The sequence below is a fragment of the Bactrocera dorsalis genome, chromosome 2 (genome assembly GCF_023373825.1).
Source record: "Bactrocera dorsalis isolate Fly_Bdor chromosome 2, ASM2337382v1, whole genome shotgun sequence".
Taxonomy (NCBI): domain Eukaryota; kingdom Metazoa; phylum Arthropoda; class Insecta; order Diptera; family Tephritidae; genus Bactrocera; species Bactrocera dorsalis.
Genome location: NC_064304.1, coordinates 34,750,495 through 34,776,065, shown reverse-complemented (window position 1 = coordinate 34,776,065; position 25,571 = coordinate 34,750,495). Strand labels below are relative to the sequence as shown.

At 35.8% G+C, this 25,571-nt stretch overlaps 2 protein-coding genes across 7 annotated transcripts in view; both read left to right on the top strand.

Moving 5' to 3' along the window:
* LOC105231763 (calcium-binding mitochondrial carrier protein Aralar1) overlaps positions 1-18,656 on the top strand; it is a 33,534-nt gene extending 14,878 nt beyond the window's left edge. For 2 of the 6 annotated variants that reach the window (XM_049450425.1, XM_029552679.2), the window contains exons 2-13: positions 9,414-9,566; positions 12,951-13,113; positions 13,191-13,282; positions 13,348-13,542; positions 13,634-13,857; positions 15,731-15,763; positions 16,269-16,435; positions 16,502-16,620; positions 16,688-16,858; positions 17,064-17,299; positions 17,372-17,574; positions 17,644-18,656. In XM_049450425.1, the coding sequence (XP_049306382.1) occupies positions 9,414-9,566; positions 12,951-13,113; positions 13,191-13,282; positions 13,348-13,542; positions 13,634-13,857; positions 15,731-15,763; positions 16,269-16,435; positions 16,502-16,620; positions 16,688-16,858; positions 17,064-17,299; positions 17,372-17,574; positions 17,644-17,924 (2,037 nt within the window). In that variant the 3' untranslated portion in view covers positions 17,925-18,656. Of the gene's footprint in view, positions 1-8,778; positions 8,978-9,413; positions 9,567-12,950; positions 13,114-13,190; positions 13,283-13,347; positions 13,543-13,633; positions 13,858-15,730; positions 15,764-16,268; positions 16,436-16,501; positions 16,621-16,687; positions 16,859-17,063; positions 17,300-17,371; positions 17,575-17,643 lie in introns of those variants that run through there. The other 4 variants (XM_049450426.1, XM_011213215.4, XM_029552680.2 and 1 more) reach the window with 3 other exon arrangements.
* A 3,100-nt stretch (positions 18,657-21,756) lies between these two features.
* Positions 21,757-23,304, top strand: LOC105231929 (uncharacterized). Its single transcript, XM_011213455.3, has 5 exons — positions 21,757-22,128; positions 22,190-22,335; positions 22,412-22,575; positions 22,640-22,851; positions 23,010-23,304. Exons 1-5 carry the CDS (start codon positions 21,916-21,918, stop codon positions 23,160-23,162), a joined length of 888 nt encoding a protein of 295 aa, XP_011211757.2. The 5' UTR covers positions 21,757-21,915; the 3' UTR covers positions 23,163-23,304.
* The last annotated feature ends 2,267 nt before the right edge of the window (positions 23,305-25,571 follow it).

Sequence of the window (25,571 nt, the reverse complement as noted above, 5' to 3'; positions counted from 1 at the left end):
TGACAAATAAAATGGGTGTGTACCACCTGCTGTTGCAGTGATAGAGCTCAGCACATTTTGCCACTGGCACTCGGATAAATACTTACATTGAATTATTACACATTATATACATAGATATATACATATATGCTTACATATGCGGGATTATGGTATGAATGCAGTTTTACCGCAATAGTTAAAGGTCCCCCATAGATGAGGGGTCTCGAACCCTTTTTGTTATAGCTAAGGCTCAAATAATTAATCTTAGCGGATTAATAATGTTTCTACTTGAGAAACATCACTCCGAGACATTGCATTTCGCTGGTTTTCCGTAGTCACACTTCGTTAAAGCCCGTATTTTTTGAATATCGTATGGAATGATGGTTACTGATGGTTCCACTTGGATTTTTACAAAGCTCTATAAACATATGCCTTTGAAATATTAGTTTGATTGAAAGGTCTCTCCAATATGAAAGTGAATAATAATCGAATTTCGGCATATAATTCCACATTAGTAGAAAGGAAAGCTTGTTGTTGTTGTAGCGGCAAAAACACTCCTGAAGTAATTTCAAGGCATGCTGCAGAGTTGACAGCCGGACGAAAATCCGGGTTCGTTCCGATTACTTAGACCCGACTGTCGTCAGCTTTTTTCGTCGCACACCTCAACTGAAATTAAAAAGGTGTTTCGAGAAATGGTTTAAATGAAAAACTGTGCCGATCATCGTAAGGATATTGGACTTATATAACACTTTAAAAAAATATTTCAAAAAAATAACATTTAGTAGATACAATTAATTTTTTTATATTTATTTTAAATATTTTTTTTTAATACTTTTAAAAAATTTTTCCATTCAAAAGAATTTTGTAATGAAAAACATTTTTACGTTATGCAAATTTCAATACATCTCCATCTAGTAATCCCTCCGAATATTCTTCGAGCCCGTTTTGTTTTCACTAGAATTGGTTAACTCATGTCTGTTCAGCGCTTGCTTTGCTTAAAAGCTCGCCAATATTATTTTCCGGGCGCACTCGCCACTCTCGTATGTATGTATGTATTTATTATATCCAATGTCGGCTTTGATGCACTCAAACGCACACACACCAATGCACACGTGTTTCTCTTTATTTACAAGTTCCTGTTGCTGTGCCCCGCTCTCCGCGCTGTGAAGGTCGTTGTCGTTGTTATTGTTGTGTAATAATATAATGTCGTCTGTTACAACAACAACAATAGCAAAAGGTTGCCGCCAGAATCACAATTGCAGCAAGACATACCAACAATAACAAAAAAGAAACCTACAAACACACGCACGGCGGCAACAACAATAACAAAATGCAACAAAAATAAACTGCGAACGTGTATTTGCAAACAGCTGACATAGTCTGAATATTTTAAGCAAAGTACATAATACAAAGCGTTTTGGCGTGCAAAATGCAAAACCAACAACATGTGCACCTGACATCTGTCCATATGTAAAAATGTATGTATGTGTATGTACATTAAGGTGTCCGATATTTATTGCTGTTGCATTCAGGCTAAGCAGGGCTTGAGTGTGTCATTTATGGGAGATTTTGGAAATTGCCTTTCCGATGATGACATGGAGAGGGTGGGATATCTAGGGAGCAAGAGGGTTCTAGATGATGGGGTCAGGTGTAGGTGGCAAGACCGGTGGGACAATAACCATAACGGTCGGGAGACTTACGAGTACATTCGGGGCGTTAGATTCGTTGAGGTTCGCGCGGTATGGGCCTCTAAATGCATTTTTGCATCAGAGGCACCTATGTATCTGATAACTCGGGGTGTTTGTGTGGGGGCGAGTCGAGAATTAGGGGCATGCTATTGCAGAATGATTTACTTTTAAGGATATTAGGGATCTGAATTGATATGGGGATTGGCTGGACTGATGGACGTTTAGACGTTAGCATTGTGATCTCCACTACTCGGAATGCTGAACAGCTAGGGTCGTTTGCGTATGAATTGGCGTTTAACTGGATTTTAGGATTAGTTTGTTGTGTGAATGGTGTGTACGTGTAATGTGCGTATGGGGTTCAACCCCTGATCACCAGTCCAGAGCAGTATACAAGCTCAGCTGGCTGCAGTTTCGGCCACGAGGTCTGACAGGAGATTTAATTCTGATACCACGGAGAGCAGGAGCTATTGGAGTTCGCTTCAACCTGCTCATGCGGACTAACCCCTCAGGAAGTATCGTGGTGATTGTAGTTAAAACCCGAATGCGGGAGTTGCATTGCCAAATCCAAAGTTCCGCAGAGGGTTGAGATGTGCCTCGAACTCTACCAAAGTGGTTAGTGTCAGCAGGTACTGTTCGTCAGCAGGTACCCACGTTAAACACACCGTTGTCCGAGTTAATTTTTTTTTTGCAGGCGTGCCATGAAGTTTCAGTTTTTGCGCTAAAAAATTATCCAACTTTGCTTTCATATCTTCTTTCTCAGGTCATATACATATGTATATGTATACATGGAGTTTATTGCTATTTTGGGTTAAAAAAGTTAACGTACAACTTTGAAAGAAAGATATTCCAATACAAAATTGTCTGATCACCAAAAAAGGCCTGCGTAATTTTTTTCATAAACAAGTTATTTTAAAATGTATTCTTAGTTAAAGTTAGGCATTAAATGTACTGAACATTCATACAATTCCCACATATGATATATGTAAATTCTTCGTTACTCATACGACATGGTGTCTGTAAAAAAAATTGCTTGGGAAATAACGTACACCCTAATGACATGTATATAAACCACAGATTTGCTTTCTCGCCCATAGCCATTATTTATGTTTGGTTTACAGCTACATGTAAATACAAATGTTGAAATACTCGTAGATAATGGGATAATACGAGTAGATAGCGGTGTGGCGGCTTGGTGCAGGCGAATTTGGGCGCTTCTGCAAATCAAACAAGTTGTGCATATTTAGCTAAAGTAAATGAAGGAACATCCACTTATATCCAGTTTACTCGCGCCTTCTAAGTAAGATTACATCATTTACACCTACGTAAAGATCTCGTTTGAGTGAGAACTCAATTGTTTATATCGTAAGAGAAGAAAGCATTATGCACGTTAGAAATTGAATGTTATGAACGCCACTCATGCAAGGAATGTTGTTCGAAAACGCATGAAAAAAACTTTTAACTAAAACTACTAGGACTGGGACTACTCTGGCCGCCAGTACGTAGTCTAAGTCGCCTAATTTTGTCATGGCGACGGAGGAGGTGTGCGTTGTGTGTGTTGAGAGAGAGAGTATTGTTCTTCGCCAAATGAACCGAAATAACTTGACCTAGTAGAATGCTGACACCTTATTGGCCTGTTTCAGCTGCTCGGAGGAGATCGCATATTGAAATTTTTTCGTATTGAGAAAAAACAACGTCAAACACCGCTCTGAAGTGATCTCACTGTTGCGATTATTATCTGGATTGATCGATCAGTTTTCTTATATCTTCCATGAATAAAAGAGAATCATTACATATCGCATTCAAAACACCTTAATTTCTTTTCCAAAAACAAGAATCAGATCACTGATCTATATTGTTATTTTTTCATTTTTCAAATGTCCATTTCACTAGAACAAACTCGCCCTCTCTCTTACTTCCCCAATAAAAACAGAATCGGTGATATAGGTATTGTATCGGAGATATAGGTATACGCGAAACTTAAACGCGTATTTTCTGGAAACCGCTTTTTTTGCCAAAACGTTACCCACGACTTCTCAAGAACGATTCACATGAAAATTTTGCAGAGACTTTTTTTATTGACTTCGAAGTTCGGAAGTTTTGTGTAATGAAAGTTTTTTATGTGCTGAAATGAGTGAGAGTTAATTGATAGAAATATGCCAAGCTGAAATTATTTATTTTTCCTAGGTTATATCTAATGCTTAGTTCCTAGAAAACTCTTAGTCCCCAATTTTTGAAAAAAATTCGCCTAAAATGGCGGAAGAGTGCTTCAAAGATAAAAAATATTTTATATCAATAATACCTATACATATAAAAATTCATATCGTCATATAAAAACTTATAATATAAAAATCTTAAATTATATAATATATACAATAATATATTTATACATTCAGTAGTATAATTTATATTTCATATTTAAAGCAATAATATACTTAAGTAATAAGGTTCATAAACAACTTCACATCAGGCCATTCCAACCTTCTGCCTAGAAACACACCATATACATATGTATGTATTTTACAATTACATACATCATACATCAATTTACGTACCACTTACTTCGTGCGTGTAAACAACCTGTTGTTGTTTTCAAATGTAACATACAATTTCGCATACTGCATTTGTTTTTAGTGTCTCCGATTTCATCATTTCCCATTATCACAATGAACGTCTCGCAGTGCACTGCCCTCTTAGTCATAACACCGACATCGCTGCACTATATACCTATATACACTTTACTTAAGTAAACATGTACCATATTCAAAGAATATACCGAGACCACCACTAGATTGTTATCCCGATTGTGTGAGTTTATCGTTATGAACACTGTTCATCACATATTCTTTGACTTTGCCATTGCTTACGCAATATTCTCTACGTCAGCGGAAATTCACACCAAAATCATCAATAAATATTTTCAGAAATTGCAGTACTCTACTTGTATATATGTATATACATAAATAGTACAGTTGTATGTATAGTATGCCTAGCATATGATTAGTGAGAGAGTCAACTAGTTATGAAGAACACTAGTTTGCGAATTAGTAATAGAAGTAGGCAGTAGAAGTATAAAATTGTTTTGTAAAATTTGCTTAGAAAAGTAAGATTATTCTGATTTTTTCAATAAAAAATAATTTTTTGTTAATTCTGAATAGTTTATGGTAAAATGAAGTAACTAGTTTTTAGTATAAAACCTATATATTTCTGACAGAAAACTGACAATGGACAGCTCGCTGTCACCAACAAATAAAGAAGAGAAATTTCTTGTTCGAAAAGCGGCAGTTGGCTGTCTAGTAGGGCTAGTGGTTCATTATGGCTGTAGTGTGGCTTATGCCTCGTTCATTTGACTGCAAGGCTACCTTCTCCATATATGCAAATAGTAGGTACATATTTGAGTTGAACTGGCAACAGGGGGCACATTCTACAAAATTTTTGCAGCAATGAATGTATCAATCGATTAAACTTCCTTCATAAAAAATAATTTCGCATATTATATACATAAATAGCTGTACGTTGCACAACAATAATGCGTCACGAAAATGTGATAATTTTAATATTAAAATACTTAGCAAGATATGCTTGTTTCAAGTTGAAAATTTTAAGCTATTTGTTCGTTTTATTTTAATCTTAAATTGAAATCTTTGAATAAATGCATTTAAAATATATTCACGAATAAAAATATATAGATTTGCATTTCACAGCTGTTGCAATTTATATAAATATGCGCATTTGCTGATTAGTTTGCCATTTAGTATTAGATAATATTTTTATATACTGGTAAACCCACGGATTAGAATCATATTAATAGTTATGAATGTGGATAAGTCAACAAATGCACTTTTGTTCTAAGAGTTTTTTAAAACAATTTAATCCACAGTATTAAAAATTATACATTTAGAAAAGATTACCTTACTGGAAGTGGAGATTATAATTATCAGTAAAATAATTTAATACTTAGCGACAATATGTTTTAAATACAGTCAGGGAAAAAATAAGAGAAGCTAACTTAGGTTACAAGCAAAATAGTGTATTTTTATTAAAAGAACTGTATACAATTTTAGGTGACGATATATTCTTTGGACTATTTCTTCATTTTAAATTGGTCATACCCATATCATTAGCATCATTACTTAAAACTATTATTATTCCTGCCATTATAAAGAAATACTCTCCTTGAAAAATTAGAATTTTTGACAGTAGCTGTACAATCTAGAGTTCCAATATTTCACAATCACAGTTTTGTTCTAAAGGCCGAAAAGGCCCGTTTACGTGCTAAATTTTGTCCAGCGATGACCCCCTGATCTGGCTCAACGGGTATGGGCAAAATTGCCTCATTTCGGACGAAGAGCAACCTGAAGAGATTTAAGAGCTGTCAAGGGCCTTTATCCTGCGTCTGCAGATTGCTGTGCAGTAAATTAACAGCTGTTCTGGAGTTTCAGGTTCCATGTCGCAGAACCGGCAATTCGCAAAAGAAGCTAGGTCCATGTTAGTTAAGTGCTTCTTGACCTTACAGTGGCCAGTGTAGAGTGCGACAAGTAGCCTGAGTTTGTGGCAGGTTGATTACATATTGTTGTAATCACTCACTAACAACTTTGCAAGGCGCATGCCGTGGAGTTGTTGTCAATATCTCTATCTGTTTACTCCTTCCACCTTGCGGAGCAGCTTCTTTATGGTAAGAGGACAACCGCAATGAAGGGTTCAGGTCCTACCATGTTAGTGTATGCTGCGAGGTGGGCGAGCTCATTAGCCAGTTCATTCCCGGCTCTACTTTTGTGACCGGACAGCCAGTTCAGGTGCACTTCGTTACGTTCCAATAGACTGTTCAGCCGTTCTCTACATTCCTGCACCAGTAGCGATTTAATCTTGTAGGCAGAGATCGCTTGACTGTCGCAGTTCAATATAACAGCGACATGATACTTTAGCACTACTGGGTGTAAACACAATAAATGGTATTGCCATGTTACATTTAAACAATATTTATTTATTAAATAAAAAAATATTGTCGAAAATTCTTAATTTAATTTTAGTACTTAATTATTTAAAAAAACCAATGTAATTCTTCTATTCGTGTTTTCAAATTGAAGTGTTGGAAACACTGGAAAATAATTGAAACAAGTAAATAACAACAAAACAGCAAAGTGTTTCACTCCGCTAGCTATTATCGTAATCTCTTTACTCTCATCACTCATTTATTCATTAATTATATACGAGTATATATTATGCTTTGTGCTCTGCTTGAGTCAACTGATTTCAGCGTCTCAACTAAACGTAGACTCTTAATTGTATGAAATCGCTCTTGGAGCCGCTTCACTGCCCCACCAGAAAAATAGCTCCATCAACTCTGGAGCACGTGAAGATTTAGTGAACCAACCGCTGCATTTAACGATGCATATACATACATATATCTTATATATGTATTTATGTACATATGTATATTTATGTAAATAAATATAGTACGTGCAGTACTTGGATTATAATGTTTATGCGGAAAGCCTCAATGGCAGTGGGTCATGCTGAGGAACCGCACAGTGAAAGCACACACTGAGAATGTAAATGTGACGAGAGAATGTCAGAGAAATATTAAAAAGAAGTTATAAAAATTGAGAAAAATGTCTTCAATGGCACTGTTGTTGATATGATATCTCCTATAGATAAAAGTGAGGAAGTTATGTTGATATACATACATATGTATGTATGTATGTACCCCTCTCTTTCATTGGATTACGTGCCAATTGAACTCAGCATTTTTTATGACTTTCTACAAACATTAGTGTTCACCAGGTCGTACAATGGTGAATAATTTGCGAATTTAAAAATATTATAAATTTTAAAATTTATTGAAAAAATTAGATACTGAGTTAATAAAGTTTTATACCTAAAAATAATTCAATTAAAATTTCATATTACATACTTAAGAAATTAAATTAAATTATTAATTTTTTTTAATTAAGCATTGATATTAATTAAAATATTAAAGTAGTTAATTATTGTAAAAATAATTTAATTAATTAATTGAATTCATACTTTTAATTTTAATAATTGTAAAAAATAATTTTATAAAATAATTAATACATAATTAATTAAAACTAATTAAAGAAATTATTTAATTTTCGTTAATTGCAAAAATTTTTTAAAATTAATTAAAATTAGTTAATTTAGTTAGTAATAATTACGTAAATATGTTAATAATAAACAATGATATGCATGAATTAATAAAATACTAAAATAATTAATTATTGTAAAAAATATTTTCATTATTATAATTAATTTATACATAATTAAACAATTTATTTCTTAATTTTAATTTTAATTATTCCAAAAATAATGGTATTAATTAATTAATGCATAATTGATTATACCTAATTAAAGAAATTAATTAATTTTTATTAATTGCATCTAATTTTTACAATTACTGAAAATTATTTGCAACTAACTTTTACAATTAATGAAAAATAATTAATTTTAATTTTTATTTGATTTAGTTAATAATAATTATACATGGAATTAATTAAATTTAGTACAACAATTATAAATTAATTAATTTCAACAATAATTATTATAAATAAATGAAATTATTACTAACTAAGGTAATTAATTTTCATTAATTGTGAAAGTTATTTAATTAATTATGTTAATTTAATTTTTCATAATTTTTAATTATAATTATTTAATTAAAAATTATAATTAAATAATAATTAATAAATAATTATAAAAGATAATAAAATTATAAAATTAATTATAATTAAATTAAAAATGAAGGTTGAAGTTCTTCTTGGAAATATGTAGTACTTCCATTCGGAAAGCTGCTATTCTTTACACCAAAGGATAAATATTTACTTTTTTATTATTTATCTATTTACATACATATCATTATTATAATTTTTTTTGTTGAGAATATATTACCCACAATTTGAAGGAATAAATTTACTAAACAGTTTTTGTTTTTTATCACGTGAGCACCCTAACTTTTTGCACATTTTAGTGCTGTCGTCTCCGGCTCCGTGCACACGCTTAAATGTTCAAATTGAGTTACTTGCAAATTTCGACCGACGACGCCGTAGCTGAGCCGGCTGTGGTGACGATCAAAAGCATCGATGATGTTTTATATAGTTCAGTTGCTACTCTACGAACGACTGATACGGTAGTGAAACTGAAACGCGTTGCGAAGAAAGAGTAGAAAAAAAGCGCGTGAGTGTCAACCAGTGTGATAGTAAAATAGCGCAAGTAATTGCCAAGTTCAGAAATAAATATACGTACTTCGAGAACAGGAAGGAGTGTAACCCTCTAACTAAAGCAAAATGCCACAGTCCGTACGTGACTTTTTTTCCTATTAATATAATATATCTAATATACATACATATCTATGTGTATTTAATATCTACATAAATATAAGTATGTCTAGGCATTTATAAGCTCACGAAGAGCTCGCCAGTTGGAAGCGTTGGCATTTATCTTTAATAAACTGTGAGCAGCATATACGAATAAACATACATGCAGATGTACATATTCTTACATATATACATAAGTACATATATCTAGATTCTAGAAGAGCAATGAGCAGTTGAGATACAAAAAATGCGAGTGAGCAGACACTGCGTTTGTGTTTGTAACAACACACTCTCTTGCTGATTTAGATATGTGCATAAGTATCTCAATGTCAAATTGCAAAAAACAAAAAAAACACAACTTTCTTGCTACTTTTTAATTAATGAAAATTAATTAATTACATTTTATTTGTTGTTGCAGGGATCTTCGTTTCTAAAACGTGCCAGCACCGATAAACTCCGCGAAGTCTTCCTTAAATATGCCTCACTACAAAAGGATGGCGACTACTACATGACCAGCGAGGATTTCGTGCGAAAATTTCTTGGACTCTTCACCGATGCTACATTCAATGATGTGAGTAAACATGTACATACATATACATATATAGACGGATCAATTAATTGCTGGCAGAAAGTATAAAGTCACCGGGTTTGAATTGATAAGAAATAATATTAGAAATAAAATCCAATCATCATTTGGTTGATGATGTGCGTCATCGAAGATGCCAAGCCAATAAAAAAAAACAAAGTGCAGACATACAAACATACCTATGTACATATGTTTGTATGTATGTAGAAAATATTATATTATAATTAATATATAATTTCGCTATCTCTGCACTGGCAAAAGTACACATACGTACACATATATTTACACGTAAAACTTTCATGTTTATTTTTTATTTTTAATTTTCATCTTAATCTTTGCCGTACCTCCCACACATCTTTAAAGGTACAAATGACAATTTGAAATACAAATACAGTGCCGTGCAACTAGCATTTAAAAATAAAAATTCCATGTTATGTAAATGAAGTATTAAATAATACGAGCAATATTAGACAAGAGCAGATAATTTTTTGAAAAAAATCATGTTCGGATGAAACACATTGGAAACGAAAGGTAAAAGATCTAACATTTAGGGAAAAATAATTTATGGGCGACTAAATTTCGTTAAAGAAACTGAATCTTTGTTTAAAATAAAAGTAAAAACTCAAAAACTTAGTTATTTGAATTTTTCATAAAAATCTGAAGCTATGTGAAAAAATCTTTTCATATTATTAAATTATATTAAAAAATGTTTCATTAACTACAACATTGTCATATAACTTTTTTCTATAGGCCTCGTAGTTTTTCCTGAAATCAAGATAAACCGTTTCAAATCCCTAAAAACTCAACCACGCTCTTTCCTCTTCCTTTTTTAGACCTTAGATCGCCCGTGAATTATTTTTGCTTTAATGTTTATTATTTTATCTTTTGTTTTCAATGTGTTTCAACGTACTATTAATTGTTCCTGTGAATAATAAAAACTGATAGATATTGTCTTCGCAAAATACTTATTACTTTTCAAAACTATTTTAGCACCAAAATCGTTTAAGGCTATTCTTCATATGTACATAGCTATGGATCTTGCGGAAAATTGGACTAACGCCAGATTAATAATCGGAGTATTAGAGATATATACTTACTAACCTCTCATAATTTTACTTTTTTTTTAGTTATTTTCCATAATTTCTGCCCATGGGCCCAAATTCAGTAGTTGATTCACAGCAAATCCGCTAGTAAATAGTTGGGAAATGTCTTAAAATATATCAGCGCCTTCATTGGGCGGATAATGTCTGGGGGTATTGGAGCAAATTAAATTGCCATTGGCTCCGTGTAGCAATAGTAATTAAAGTAACAGTTTCCTAATAAAAGCTGCACATTTTTCGGAATTGATAATATCGGACAACCATGGTAGAAAATATACGAGTAGCTGTAATACAAACTGACCGACAACTTTTTGTATGGAAAAGTTTTTTGTTTGACGAAATATCTTCTCGAAATTTGTTATGGATTATTATCCAGAAAAACGGTACAATCTTCGAACAATCGAATGCTTATAGTATAATGTTACCATACGAAATGATCGATCAAAATCAAGTTTTTAAAAGTTGATACATTTCGAAGTTCTCTACTTTTTTGAGAAACAAAAAATAAGGAAATTTAAAATTTAATGTGGAATGAAATTTGACATTTCTTTTTGAAGATCATATTCGTCAAATGTTGGCCGAAGCTACGTCTCAGATGGTCCATCAGTTGAGTTCCATTTTCGATGATTCGTTCGAGCATTTTGACTGGTAACTAGCGAATGATAGGCTTGATGTTTTGATCCCAGGCCTGAATCGAAGCGGGATTGGCCACATAGACTTTAGACTTTACATATCCCCACAAGAGAAATATTTACGGTGTGATATCACACGATCACGGTGGCCAATCGACTGGCCCAAAACGAAAAATTATCTGCTCAGCGAAGAGCTCTTCCATTGATTAATGCAATGCGTGAGAAATGGTCCCGTCTTTTTGAAATCAAATGTCGTCGAAATCACGAGTTTCAAATAGTCGGTTATTATGGCGCGATAATGGTCGCCATTGACAGTTACGTTCCCACCGTGATTATTTTTGAAGAAATTTGAATAAATTTTTAAGTTGTTTTCCTTCCTAAATGTGGCAATTTTGCTTGTTTACATTCCCATTGAGCAAAAAATAGCCCTCATCGCTGAACAAAATTTGGCTCGAAAATGTCAAATCTTCTTGGAACTTTTCATGGAGCGAAGCGATATCGCTTGGGAAGGTCGAGGGGCTTTAGTTCTTGCAGAAGCTGTATTTTGTACGCTTTAAATTTCAGATGTCGACATAATATGTGTCAAGTCGTTCCATACGTCAGTTCGAGTTGCTGCGAACGGCGCCGAATCGACTCCACTGTCTTCGTATACACTCTGAGCTACGACTGCTATATTTCTGAATGTTATTCAATAATGAATGCTCAAGTTGCGATTGTTGCGAATAGTACTTTCAGTAGGTCGATTATATGTATTGACAATAAGTTGAGCGAAGCGCGGGAAACACATAATGATATAATACTATCTACTGAAATCTTTGCTCCAAAAAATTTTTGCCGATCTTTTAATTAATTGTTATTTTAAACCTAAATTTTTATAATAGCAGACAGTTTGTTAAAAGATTTTAAATTTCAGAACAAAATGTTTTAATATATTCTTAAATATTGCAACACATCCCAAGACGCTATCAGATATATTGTACTCCATTAAACTCATACAATTCAAAATCTATTTGATTACTTTGAGCTAACTTATCTAAATTTCTATGTGACCAAAAATACTCACTTAATATTCACAACAAACACACAGTGGCACATTCAAACAAATTGAAAGGGCAATCACTTGGCCACCACGTGATTATCTCAGCGACCCAAACCGTGTGTGGAGTGCGGAGATAGCGAAAGTGTACGGCGTTTTGACGTTGCCCACACATAAACCAAAATACATACATACACACATACATATGTACTCGTATATTTATGCTATAAAAAACAGTAATAATTCAAAGTATTTCAAACTTATTTAGCCGGCAAGTGTTTGTTTTTTTTTTTGAATTACGATTATAGATAATACAAATATGTACTTTTTTCTATAATGCGAAAGAAAATTGAACTATAATTGAGCTATAAATAGCACCATTCTAAATCATACTCAGTACACTTGCATGTAGGTATGATTCTATTGTTTGTATACAAATTTTTACATACGCCGTGACGTATCTGCAAATATTTGACGAAGTGCTCTGTCACTTGCCGCTAATCATTGTATTATGATTTCAGCAATCGATACGAGTAACCTTCCATTTGACCTCATACTAAGTAATCCGTTATGTGTTAATGTATGAATGTGTATATTGCAGGAATCTGTGCGTTTGTTAGCCAGCATAGCGGACACCAGCAAAGATGGGTTGATCTCATTTGTCGAATTCCAAGCCTTTGAGGGGCTGCTCTGCACGCCAGATGCGCTCTACAAAACCGCTTTCCAACTATTCGACCGCAAAGGCAACGGCACGGTTCATTATTGTGAGTATGAAGCAAAATAATAACTGTTAAAAAATTTCATTAATCATTTTATTAATCTTCCATTACACACATTTCAGCCGATTTCGTCGATATCGTACAAAAAACCGAATTGCATTCTAAGATACCTTTTAATTTAGATAGTTCCTTTATTAAGCGGTATTTTGGCGAAGTGAGTATATGCTCTCAAAAATATATTATAATTACTAAATGAAAATTGTGTTGTTATTTGCGCAGAAAAAAAACCGCACCATAAGTTATGCGGAATTCACACAATTACTCCATGATTTCCATGAGGAATACGCAATGGAAGCATTCCGTAGTAAGGATCCAGCTGGTTCTGGATACATCTCACCCTTAGATTTTCAGGATGTTATTGTTAAAGTGAAAAGGCATTTACTCACACCCGTCGTCAAGGATAATCTAGTAGCGGTGAGTGACGTGCTTAAGCAACAAAAAACACTCTTGCACTCAACAACTAATTTTAATTATTTTTCCTCCGGCTCTTCGTTCGCATCAATAGGTCACCGAAGGTCACAAAGTGAGCTTCCCCTACTTCATCGCATTTACTTCGCTGCTCAATAATATGGAATTGATTAAACGCATCTATTTGCACGCCACTCAAGGTAATCGCAACGAACCCGTGACAAAGGACGAACTACTTTACGCCGCACAAACAATGAGTCAAATAACGCCATTAGAAATTGATATACTCTTTCAATTAACCGGCGCGCTGCATCAAACCGGGTAAGCTCCAACGTTCAATAAGTGTGGGCATAAACCACTTTATTTAGTTAATACCACCACCAATTAGACTCACATTTAACCATTCTCTCTCTCGTTCATATGAAGACACGGTAGCCAAATATATTACATTAGAGAAATTATAGAAAATAGATAAATAGTAATAGCTTTAATATACTAGTGAATTGATAGTTGCAGGTCTATAATTTGGATATATCATAGTTTGTTAGGCTAGTGTGTCGTTCTTCTTTGTCTGAGGGCTATGCCGGTATTACTTTTTTAGCAAATCTGACCAAACCTCTGCTCCGTCGAGTAAGACGCTGCTGATTGCTGGTGATGTTGGCCATTAGTCTGCTACGATAGGAGGCGATTTTCGCTGCCTTTTCTGTGGCGTGCTGAATTTATACTCAGAATGTTAATCTGGCGCCCAGTCTTACGCTTAGGTAATTCACAGCTTTTTGTGTCCTTAGAACATCTTTAGTCGTTTGCATGCTTATTACGAGAAGCATGAGCTTGTTCGCCAGCAGTAGTAGACCTTTTTTTCTGCAGCTAGCTAAAGGATCAAGCATTGTTTGCTTTCGAATCATGACCAGAATCAGCTTTCTCCAGACTTCCTCTGTGGCTAGGGCTGTGATTACCAATTATGATTCGTATTGTGCTGCTCCTGTCGTAACTTATAATTGTCGTCATCGCTCTCTTATCTGGTACAGAAGTTTTCTGTTACTAAGAAAGCTGCGCACCACAGCATTGAGGTTATCGGGTTTTCTAACATTTTCTTCTTAAGCGTCACATCCACCCATTTCGCGCCATTGTAGGCGTTACGAACGTCTAAAGTCATCAACAAAGCTATTCGCTTGTATTTGGGCCATCTGCGCTGTGCGAGTTCTACACTTTCAATGACGCTGCGGATAGCGCCCAGAGTTGACCTTCCGTGTCTAAAACCGAGTTGTCTGGGGGAGAGTCCACCAGCTTCATTTATAGCCGCTGCCCGTCTAGGTTAAAGCAGTCTTTCATAAACATAAAGCTTTCTCGCTATGTCGAGCATGCATTGTGGACGGTATGCTGATAGCAAGCTGGGGTCCGCTTTTCCTTTGCTGATTAGGACGAGTCGTTGGTTCGTGACCAGTCAGTTTGAATGCAGTTATATGCTGTAGTTGGCCTATATGAACAATTTCTTCGGAAATTGTACCGTTACTTTTTATAATACGCTCTGAGAAATTTCGTGAAGATAGCTTGTCAAATAAAAAAGTGTTCCTTACAGACTTCATTTTGTTCGTACAGTTTGTATAGCAGCTATATGCCGTAGTGGTCCGATATCAGCGGTTCCGATAAATAAACAGATCCTTGGTGAACTTAGGACGTAAAATTTCAGATACCTCTAAAACCGAGAGATTAGTTCGCGCATAACAGACAGTCAGATAGACAGAGTTTGTACCCATGTTCTAACAAGGGCAAATATTTGCCGACTGATGTATTAAAAAGAGAGTCGGAGACCCACTAAACTTTACTTTTAGCTTTGCATCATTATGGAGTTCAGGCAAGTGACAGGAAAGTTAAAGTGTTAAATTTTCAAAATTATTCGCTGGAAACTCTGTATTTAACTACCAGAAAATTAATGGGTATTAAGGTTCATAAAGAAGTAGTTTTTTATTTGCACGCATATATAAATATTTACATATACAAATACACAATTTTTTCAAGATTTACGTTAGTGTCCATCGCATACTCTCATTAGCGTTAAAAACACTTAAATTTATATCAATTAATAAAATTATTATTAACTTTCCCTTGTTGTCTCTCTATTTTCTCGTCCTCTCTCCAAATGTAAACATCAATTAATGTTATTACCATATTGTGTATTGTTATAAAAAAGTAGTTGGTGGCGACGCAAAAAGATCGATCCCAATAGGCAAGTGAACGGTTGCAATTGTGGTGTTTATTTGTGCGTGTTCTTTTTACGTTTTCCCCCTTGCGAGTTTTTTCCAAAATTGGTTTATTTTATATTATGATGTCATATATATATTTGTATAGGAACATATGTATGTATATGAGTATAATGAAAGAAATAAATCATTTTTAATATCGCACATACAAAATTTACCCACCATTTGTACTCATAATTTTTAAAATTAAGTTGAGATTTGCAATGTTTTTATTATAGTTTGTGTATAATTCACAATAATTGGAGATATACATACAAATATATCCATCAATCGTTTAACTTTTTAATACATTTTTCCTTCGTCTGCAATTTTTCCCCCTCTAATAGTAACCTTTTTATAATAAATTCCCTACTACATGTATTATACATAATTGTATACATACTTAGAAACGCTTAAAAATGGTTCTTTAACTTAAAATATGTTTTCTGATTTATATCGAACAACAATGAATAAAACACTATTTTTCTGCAGGCGCATCGTCTATAATGATCTGAACAATATTTCGCCAGAGCATTATACAAAGCATATCACGACCCGTTTGGCGGAGATCAAGGCCGTTGAGAGTCCGGCCGATCGTTCGATGGCCATACAGATTTTGGAGAGCACCTATCGTTTCACGCTCGGTTCACTGGCCGGCGGTAAGTAATATTTTTACCTTAACCTTATCAATGATGAAATGTATAAAATTCCCCTTAAAAATGCAGCTGTTGGTGCTACTGTGGTGTACCCCATTGATTTGGTAAAGACACGCATGCAAAATCAACGCACAGGCTCTTTTATTGGTGAAATCGCTTATAGAAACTCATGGGATTGCTTTAAGAAGGTAAAGTGTATAATTTCAAACTTCCTTATCAAGGATTTATGAAAATTTACTTAATGTACCGTTATAGGTTATACGTCACGAGGGTGTACTCGGCTTGTATCGCGGCTTGTTGCCCCAACTGATGGGCGTGGCGCCGGAGAAAGCCATCAAGCTGACTGTGAATGACTTAGTGCGTGACAAGTTTACCGATAAACAGGGTGTGATACCATTGTGGTCCGAAATCATGGCCGGCGCTTGTGTAAGTAGTCGAAAAATCTGCTCACAATACAACGCGTAGAGTTTTGCAAAGCATTTTTTCATAATTTCCACATGCAGAGATAAGAGCTTACCAAAGCTTACATAGCGCGCTTGCACGGGATGCGTACTCAGGCGAGCTTTTTTTGACTGTACTACCTAGCAAAATATTAACTTGTCTAATTATAACTTTGTATGCTTGCTTTCAGGCCGGTGGCTCACAAGTGGTGTTCACCAATCCTTTGGAAATCGTGAAAATTCGTCTCCAAGTTGCCGGTGAAATCGCAGGCGGAGCCAAAGTACGTGCCTTATCTGTTGTTCGTGATCTGGGTTTGTTTGGCTTGTACAAAGGTGCACGCGCCTGCTTGCTGCGCGATGTGCCATTCTCTGCTATCTACTTCCCCGCTTATGCGCACACAAAATCGCTGTTCGCCGACGAAGATGGGTGAGTCATGTCGGGTAATAATTCTAAGGTGTTTCGAAAATACAACTTTGTTCTTTCCTTCTCATTTATTAGCTATAATCATCCACTGACCTTGCTGGCGGCTGGTGCTATTGCTGGTGTACCTGCTGCCTCGCTCGTAACACCTGCCGATGTGATCAAAACTCGCCTGCAGGTCGTGGCGCGCTCAGGTCAGACAACCTACACGGGCGTCTGGGATGCCACCAAGAAAATCATGGCAGAAGAGGGACCACGCGCCTTCTGGAAGGGAACTGCTGGTAAGTCTTAAATTTAGATTTTGTGTTGAGAATTTTATTACAAAAAAAATCTCCACACTTTCATTACAGCTCGTGTCTTCCGTTCTTCGCCACAGTTCGGTGTAACCTTGGTTACTTATGAGTTGCTGCAGCGTCTCTTCTATGTCGATTTCGGCGGCTCACATCCAACCGGTTCGGTGGTGACCAAACCAAAGGTGCTCGACGAAACCACACAAAGATTCAACTCAGACCACATCGGTGGCTATCGTGCTGCTGTGCCGCTGCTCAATGGCATTGAATCGAAATTCGGCCTCTATCTGCCACGTTTCGGACGCGGCACGACAAGCACAACGACCACACCAGGCTCGTGATAGAGCAGTGGCGGTCAGCGGTCGACAAGTAGTTGCTCTCAAATAAGTCTATTGTTAAATAAATTTTAATTAATAAATATTTATAAAAGAAAACACTTGTTGTTAGCAATTATTACAAAAGAAGAAAACCAAAACATGCAAATAAATAAATTTTACAAAATAAATCAATTGAGCAAATATTAAAGAAGACACATACACAACAAATATACATAAATACATATATTTTTTGCTATGAAAATATATATTATATTTCAACGATTTTCAAAGGCGATAAAACGAAACAGTACACATTTTATATATGAAAAGTATAAATATATATTAAAAAAAGAAGAAGATACACTGAAAAAATCAAAAATGTGAATGTGTATTTTAGAGAAGACACTTTTGCCAACTTTTCAGAAAATCATACACACCTACACATACAGAACCAACTCAAATCAAATGCAGAAATATGAAAGAAACAAAAAAACAACAACAAGCAAAAAAATAAATAAAAACTAAAAACCAACAAAAAACTCAAAAATATATAACATACAGTGTAACTTATTTATTAATTGTGTAGAGAAGAGCTATAAAATACTGTCCGTAAATTGTTTTCGTACAATTCTTGAGTGACCTCTCGCTATGCGCGAATCTATGTAAGCAAAAAAAAAAATACAAAAAAGTAAAAACATTTTTTGAACTAATGAGTAATGAAACATAAATAGAAATAAATCACAGATTAGAAAATTATACGAACTTTGCACTCTTTTAAGAAGTTCTTTAAAACTTCAATAAATTGTTATAAATCAAATAAATATATATACATATAGACATATATAATATGAAATAGTAAATTTATTAAATTAAAACTGGAAAAATAAATAAAGAATAAAATAATTTATTAGAACCAATGCAAAACATTTTAAAAACAGAAAACAAATTGCTTTTACTTTACTTTCTTCTTCTTTATTAGCGTAGATACCGCTTAGCCGAGTTTACAACAGAGCGCCAGTCGTTCTACCTTTTCGGTTTGGCGCCAATTGGAAATTCTAAGTGTTGTCAGGTCCTTCTCCACCTACTCTTTCCAAAGGAGTGAAGGTCTTCCTCCTTCTCTGCTGCCCCCGGCATGTACTGCGTCGAATACTCTCAGAGCTGTAGTGTTTTCGTCCATACGTACGACATGACCTAGTCAGCCCAGCCGCTGAACTATGTCAATGTCGTCGTATATATCGTACATCTCATCGTTACATCGACTGCGGTTGTCAATGGGCAAAGGACCATTAATCTTCCGTCAGATTTTGTCATCGTCCATTCCTCTGCACCATATAGCAGGACGTTGACGTTGACGTTGAATTTGGTTTTTGTTCGTCGAGAGAAGACCTGTTTGCAAGAATTATTCTGTGTTGGACTTCGAGGCTGACGTTGTTGTTGGTGTTAAAAAGTTTACATTGGACTTTCTTTTAACTTATTTAGTTCTATATCATCTCTAAAATATTTTTCGAGGCTAGCTTTATAGGCACTTAAAACTTTAAACCCATTTTTCCCGAAACTGTGTGTTCAAAGTCGGTTGTCAATATTTCTCACGAACTACTCAATCGATCTTAATGAAATTTTACATAAGTCCTCGATATATAGTTTGCAAGATCTTGAACGAATTAGAGCTATTCAAAAAAGAAAAATCGTCGAGAAATGTTCAGCAGAATTTACAGAATTTGAGATCACGAACTTCAATTTCAGGTATCAAATAGTCGGTTATCAAGGCGTGGTAACGGTCGCCAAAGACGGTTACATTCTAACCGGTATCATTTTTGAAGAAATACGTACCGATAACTCCAGATGAAACCACACAGCTTTGGAATCTCTTCAGGTTGCTTTTTGTTCCAAATGCGGCAATTTTGCTTGTTTATGTACCCATTAAGCCAGAAATGAGCTTCATCGCTAAAAAAAAATATAATTCGAAGACATCGGATCTTCTTGGAACTTTTTAAAAAACCTTGAGCTGAACGATATCGCTTGGTAAGGTCAAGCGGCTTCAGTTCTTACACAAGCTGTAGTTTGTACGCTTTCAATTTAAGACGTTGACATAAACTGCGTTCCATACATCAGTTCGAGTTGCTGCGAACGGCGCCGTATTGAATCTCCACGGTCTTCGTGTACACTCTCATAATTTTATGCAGTAATGACTGCTGGATCTCAAGACGAATGATGATTCTTTATTGAACGAGAACTTTGGTAAACAAAATTAACGACTTGTAAACGTTGCTTAGGCGTAAGTCTTCACACGATGAAATGCCAAACATTACTGAAGAAAAATTACATAACACGTTATCTGTCAAAAAAGGCTATTTATAAAAGAACCCTTACTTGGATCACCCGTTATAAAATAAAATTTCGATGAACATCGCTAAATTTACGTTTATTTTTTAATTATAAGTGACAATTTTTGTCATTGAGTTTTAAAATACGGAAGAAAAAAAATACCTTACAATAATCAAACTTTAACCAACAACATCTTTTAAACGATTAAGTTAACCAAAGAAACGTAAGAGATATTTTTGTAGTGGAGAGGTTTTCTTGGATGTGTTTAAGAACCCATTTTCAGAGTACCAAGCATACCAATGCTGTATGAAATTTTCATAGATTTTTTAATACATACCAACTATAAAAATTCTATAAAGCCTAATTAAAAAAGCCGAATATCTCGAGAAGTATTAATGGTCTTTTTTATAGCAAATAAAATTTCCTACAAATTCGTCATGTAAATATTTTCTATAGCTCCTATCATTTACGAGATATATATAAAAAAATCCGAAATTCTTGGAAAAATCGGGTTTAGAGCCCCGTACTACCTCGCCGGTGTGAGTTACGACTTTGTTGCACTGGGCACTTTTGTAGAGTGAACGATTCTGAGAAATATGCGTCTAAAGTCAAAGCGATGCCATAAAATACCTCTGATCTGTAGGAATTTAAAGATAAAAACTCACGATTGTAGTGTATTTTCTATGGAAAATTTTTACAGGCCTTGGTCCAGTGCTTAATGTTAATATTAAGGGCTAAAATTTTCAGCGGACTTGTTTTTAGGGTATTTCCAAGGAAATTTCGTGACGGGACAGAGAAAAATTAATAGTTAAAAAAAACACCCTAATGTACATATGTATATAGTACATATTTTATAGAATTTCCTTGTGCAATGTCTCAGGTCTTGGAAAACCAACACCACGAAATTACATACTTTGCGGTAGTGTAGATTTTGGTTTATAATCTGTTGAACTGAAAAGCTTAGAACGGTGCAAAAATGTTTCTATAGCTACTACAGTCTGCCCGTATAAGCACATTCGTATTTCTTTGAAACAGATCTTTTTATTTTATTTCAGACCTATTGGACGAAAGACATAAATATAAACTTCACTAAAGACTATCATAATTACTATCATAATAACATTTTCACTATTTTTCCATTTTTTCCTTAATATGTGAATCGATTACATTCGATTTCAACCTCATTGATGACAATTTTCCGCTAAGTATAATGGGCGTATTGGGTCAACAACGTAAACAGAAACTATGAAAATAATATAAATGAAAACAAAACAACTGCCAAGTTCAAAGCAGTGGTGCCCAAACTTTTAACAATTCTGCACCTATTACTTGCATACACAGGTAATTATGTACATATGTAGTTGTATGAATGCTTCGTTGGAACCGAAACCGCAATTCAACGTTCAATGCAGCGGAGCCGAATAATTATAGTGTTCACTAATGAAGTGAGCTACCGGAAAGTGGTCACTCAGCTGGCATAAGTAGTGCACTATGGCATATAAATAACGCCGCATCGGCGCAGTGAAGTTCTCAGTGACGGTTGTCGTGGCAGTGCGTGCATAAAATAAGTCAAAATCGAGCTTACGCGACAGAAAAGCTCAGTGTGAATATATTGGTGAGGAAAGCAAAGGATACTAACAGAGGAAGTGAATGAAAGAATAAAGAAAATTTGTTATAAATAATCAAGAAAATGTCCTTCAAGTCAAATGTGTTGTGGTGTGCACTACTGCTCGTGGTTATATGGCTTACTAGTGTCAAAGGCGGTACCTTCCCGTTAAATTTGCATAAAAATCACAAATTTAGTGCCGAAATTGATGGATCCAATGAAGCGATACACAGTGAGCGCATTATGTGGGTGCAAGAGATGAAGCACTTGCGGCAGCACATCAAGGACTGCGTTCAGGTGAGAACACGAAGTACAAAAACAAATGAAGAGCGATGTTAATGCTATTGAAAATGTGCAGCAAACGAGCGACTCTATATGGAACTGCTTTAAAACGAGTAGTGTACGTGTATTCGATGACATGCTGTCCTCCAATGTTATAGCCCTGTGGCCCGGGGTACGTCTGGTACGCGCGCTCACAACGCCATCGAATATAACAAACGAAACGTAAATCAAAATTAAAATATCACACATGTATAAAGTCCATATATGTATGTGTGCATTTATTTCCCTTTCCTCTTAGTGAGCCGAGGAGTATCAGCGTGTATTATGAGCGCAAGGATCTACAACATCTCACCTGGTTCGATCAACTGGCCATGCGGCTGGCACAAACGCTCAGCACACATTTTTTGCAAGTGAACTTGCGGGAGCTAACCGACGCTTACATGCGCGCTTTAGAAAAGGACGGTCAGTTGAAATTGTGGTGAAAATCATGTGAGTGTGTATGTGTTTCATGTGTATCCCTTCATAGCGAATAATAAGAAGTTGCTGGCCAATGAACTGGGTACCGCGCGCCACCGCCGTCAACGCTACAACATGATGATAACGATGATGTTCGGTGTGACCGCTTTGGGCGCTGTGCTTGTGCCCATGGGCTTTCAGATGCTCTCCATTGTGAGTGGTAAAGCTTTGCTTTTGGCGAAAATGGCGCTGTTATTAGCTTCCATAAATGGCCTCAAAAAGGTGAAACGATTTCATTTCCAATTAATTTTCCACAATTTTCTTTAGAGCAAAACACACATATTTTTACTTTATTATTTATAATTTCCATTCCGCTAAGAAAAAACAATTAATAAGAATTTGATTGGTAGCTTTCTCATCCTTCCAATTCATTGCCACAGGTCGCCAATAGCGGCATACATTACGGTCTCTACCATGTGCCGGGTGAACATTACGGCTATTACGACCGCGGCGATGCTCTACATCATCCAAGACAGGTGGCAAGCTTTGCTATAGCCCAACCAGTTCCCGAGGAGCTGGGCTTAAAGAAATAATTAAAGGTTTGCAGTTTTTTAGATTTGATTTAGATAATATTTTAAAGCTAAGTACATAAGTGAATATATGCCTTTGTAAATTAGTTTTTTATGATTTTATTTAACAAATTTTATAGTAAACATATGAGTGCTTTCAGTTTTGACTCAGAATAAAAAACTTTAATAATAAAAAAAAAATAAGAATTCTTATTTTTTTTTTTCAAACTGGAAACTTTGTATCTAAAAATTAATACTAATATATAAAATATATATATTTTTTAATTATACTAATTATATATAATTGCATAATCACTCTCTTTATCGGGTCAAGCCGAAGTCACTTTAACTCTAAGAAATGCCAGGCATGAGGTAAGAAAACCTGGCAGATTGGGATAGACAATTATTCGTTATACACAATAATTCATTTTTGATAACACTTTGGATTCAAGAATTTTCGTCGGAACTATGATAATGCAGTTTTGACACTGGGGTAAGTTCTACGGCCAAGTTAAGAACATCATTGAAATGTGCAGTGGTTGGAATTCTTCGTTGCGAACCAGCAGTCGTCCTTGTATACACTTTAGCCCACTCCTATAAATATACAACTTATCTAAAAGCTCATAGCTTTACCAGGTTTTGTAGAGTTTGTGGAACTATATTAGGACCGTGTAATTGTTGAAATTCTGCGAAAATATAAATGCTAAAGAAACTGCGATTGAAATTGGGGTAATATCTAAGCTACAAAGCTGGGTCTCTGAAATAGGAAGAGGCTACCTGCAAATCTTCACAACAACTTGTTCTATTTATATATGGTTAAAAAAGCTCTAAAATTCGAGCGTAATAACATTAACTGTATCAATAACGGTGAAGAAGTTCGAATAGCAATTGCCCGTCTGAAAAACAACAAAGCGGCAGGGGCCGATGGATTGCCGGCCGAGCTATTCAAACACGGCGGCGAAGAACTGATAAGGAGCATGCATCAACTTCTTTGTAAAATATGGTCGGACGAAAGCATGCCCAACGATTGGAATCTAAGTGTGCTCTGCCCAATCCATAAAAAAGGAGACCCCACAATCTGCGCCAACTACCGTGGGATAAGCCTCCTCAACATCGCATATAAGGTTCTGTCGAGCGTACTGTGTGAGAGATTAAAGCCCACCGTCAACAAAACTGATTGGACCTTATCAGTGTGGCTTCAGACCTGGTAAATCAACAACCGACCAGATATTCACCATGCGCCAAATCTTGGAAAAGACCCGTGAAAAGAGAATCGACACTCACCACCTATTCGTCGATTTCAAAGCTGCTTTCGACAGCACGAAAAGGAGCTGCCTTTATGCCGCGATGTCTGAATTTGGTATCCCCGCAAAACTAATACGGCTGTGTAAACTGACGTTGAGCAACACGAAAAGCTCCGTCAGGATCGGGAAGGACCTCTCCGAGCCGTTCGATACCAAACGAGGTTTCAGACAAGGCGAGTCCCTATCGTGCGACTTTTTCAACCTGCTTCTGGAGAAAATAGTTCGAGCTGCAGAACTCAACAGAGAAGGTACCATCTTCTATAAGAGTGTACAACTGCTGGCGTATGCGGATGATATTGATATCATCGGCCTTAACACCCGCGCCCGTTAGTTCTGCTTTCTCCAGACTGGACAAGGAAGCAAAAGAAATGGGTCTGGCAGTGAACGAGGACAAGACGAAATATCTCCTGTCATCAAACAAACAGTCGTCGCACTCGCGACTTGGCACTCACGTCACTGTTGACAGTCATAACTTTGAAGTTGTAGATAATTTCGTCTATCTTGGAACCAGCGTAAACACCACCAACAATGTCAGCCTAGAAATCCAACGCAGGATAACTCTTGCCAACAGGTGCTACTTCGGACTAAGTAGGCAATTGAGAAGCAAAGTCCTCTCCCGACAAACAAAAACCAAACTCTATAAGTCACTCATAATTTCCCGTCCTGCTTTATAGTGCAGAGGCCTGGACGATGTCAACAACAGATGAGTCGACGTTGCGAGTTTTCGAGAGAAAAGTTCTGCGAAAGATTTATGGTCCTTTGCGCGTGGCCACGGCGAATATCGCATACGATGGAACGATGAGCTGTACGAGATATACGACGACATTGACATAGTTCAGCGAATTAAAAGACAGCGGCTACGCTGGCTAGGTCATGTTGTCCGGATGGACGAAAACACTCCAGCTCTGAAAGTATTCGACGCAGTACCCGCCGCGGGAAGCAGAGGAAGAGGAAGACCTCCACTCCGTTGGAAGGACCAAGTGGAGAAGGACCTGGCCTCGCTTGGAATATCCAATTGGCGCCACGTTGCGAAAAGAAGAAACGACTGGCGCGCGGTTATTAACTCGGCTATAATCGCATAAGCGGTGTCTACGCCAATTAAGAAGAAGAAGTATCAATAACGGTGCAG

Coding starts and splice junctions, on each gene's coding strand:
- LOC105231929 (XM_011213455.3), top strand. CDS start 21,916: ATGTCCTTCAAGTCAAATGTGTTGTGGTGTGCACTACTGCTCGTGGTT. Junction 22,336..22,411: donor TCGAATATAACAAACGAAAC/GTAAATCAAAAT, acceptor CTTTCCTCTTAG/TGAGCCGAGGAGTATCAGCG. Junction 22,852..23,009: donor CCATAAATGGCCTCAAAAAG/GTGAAACGATTT, acceptor TCATTGCCACAG/GTCGCCAATAGCGGCATACA.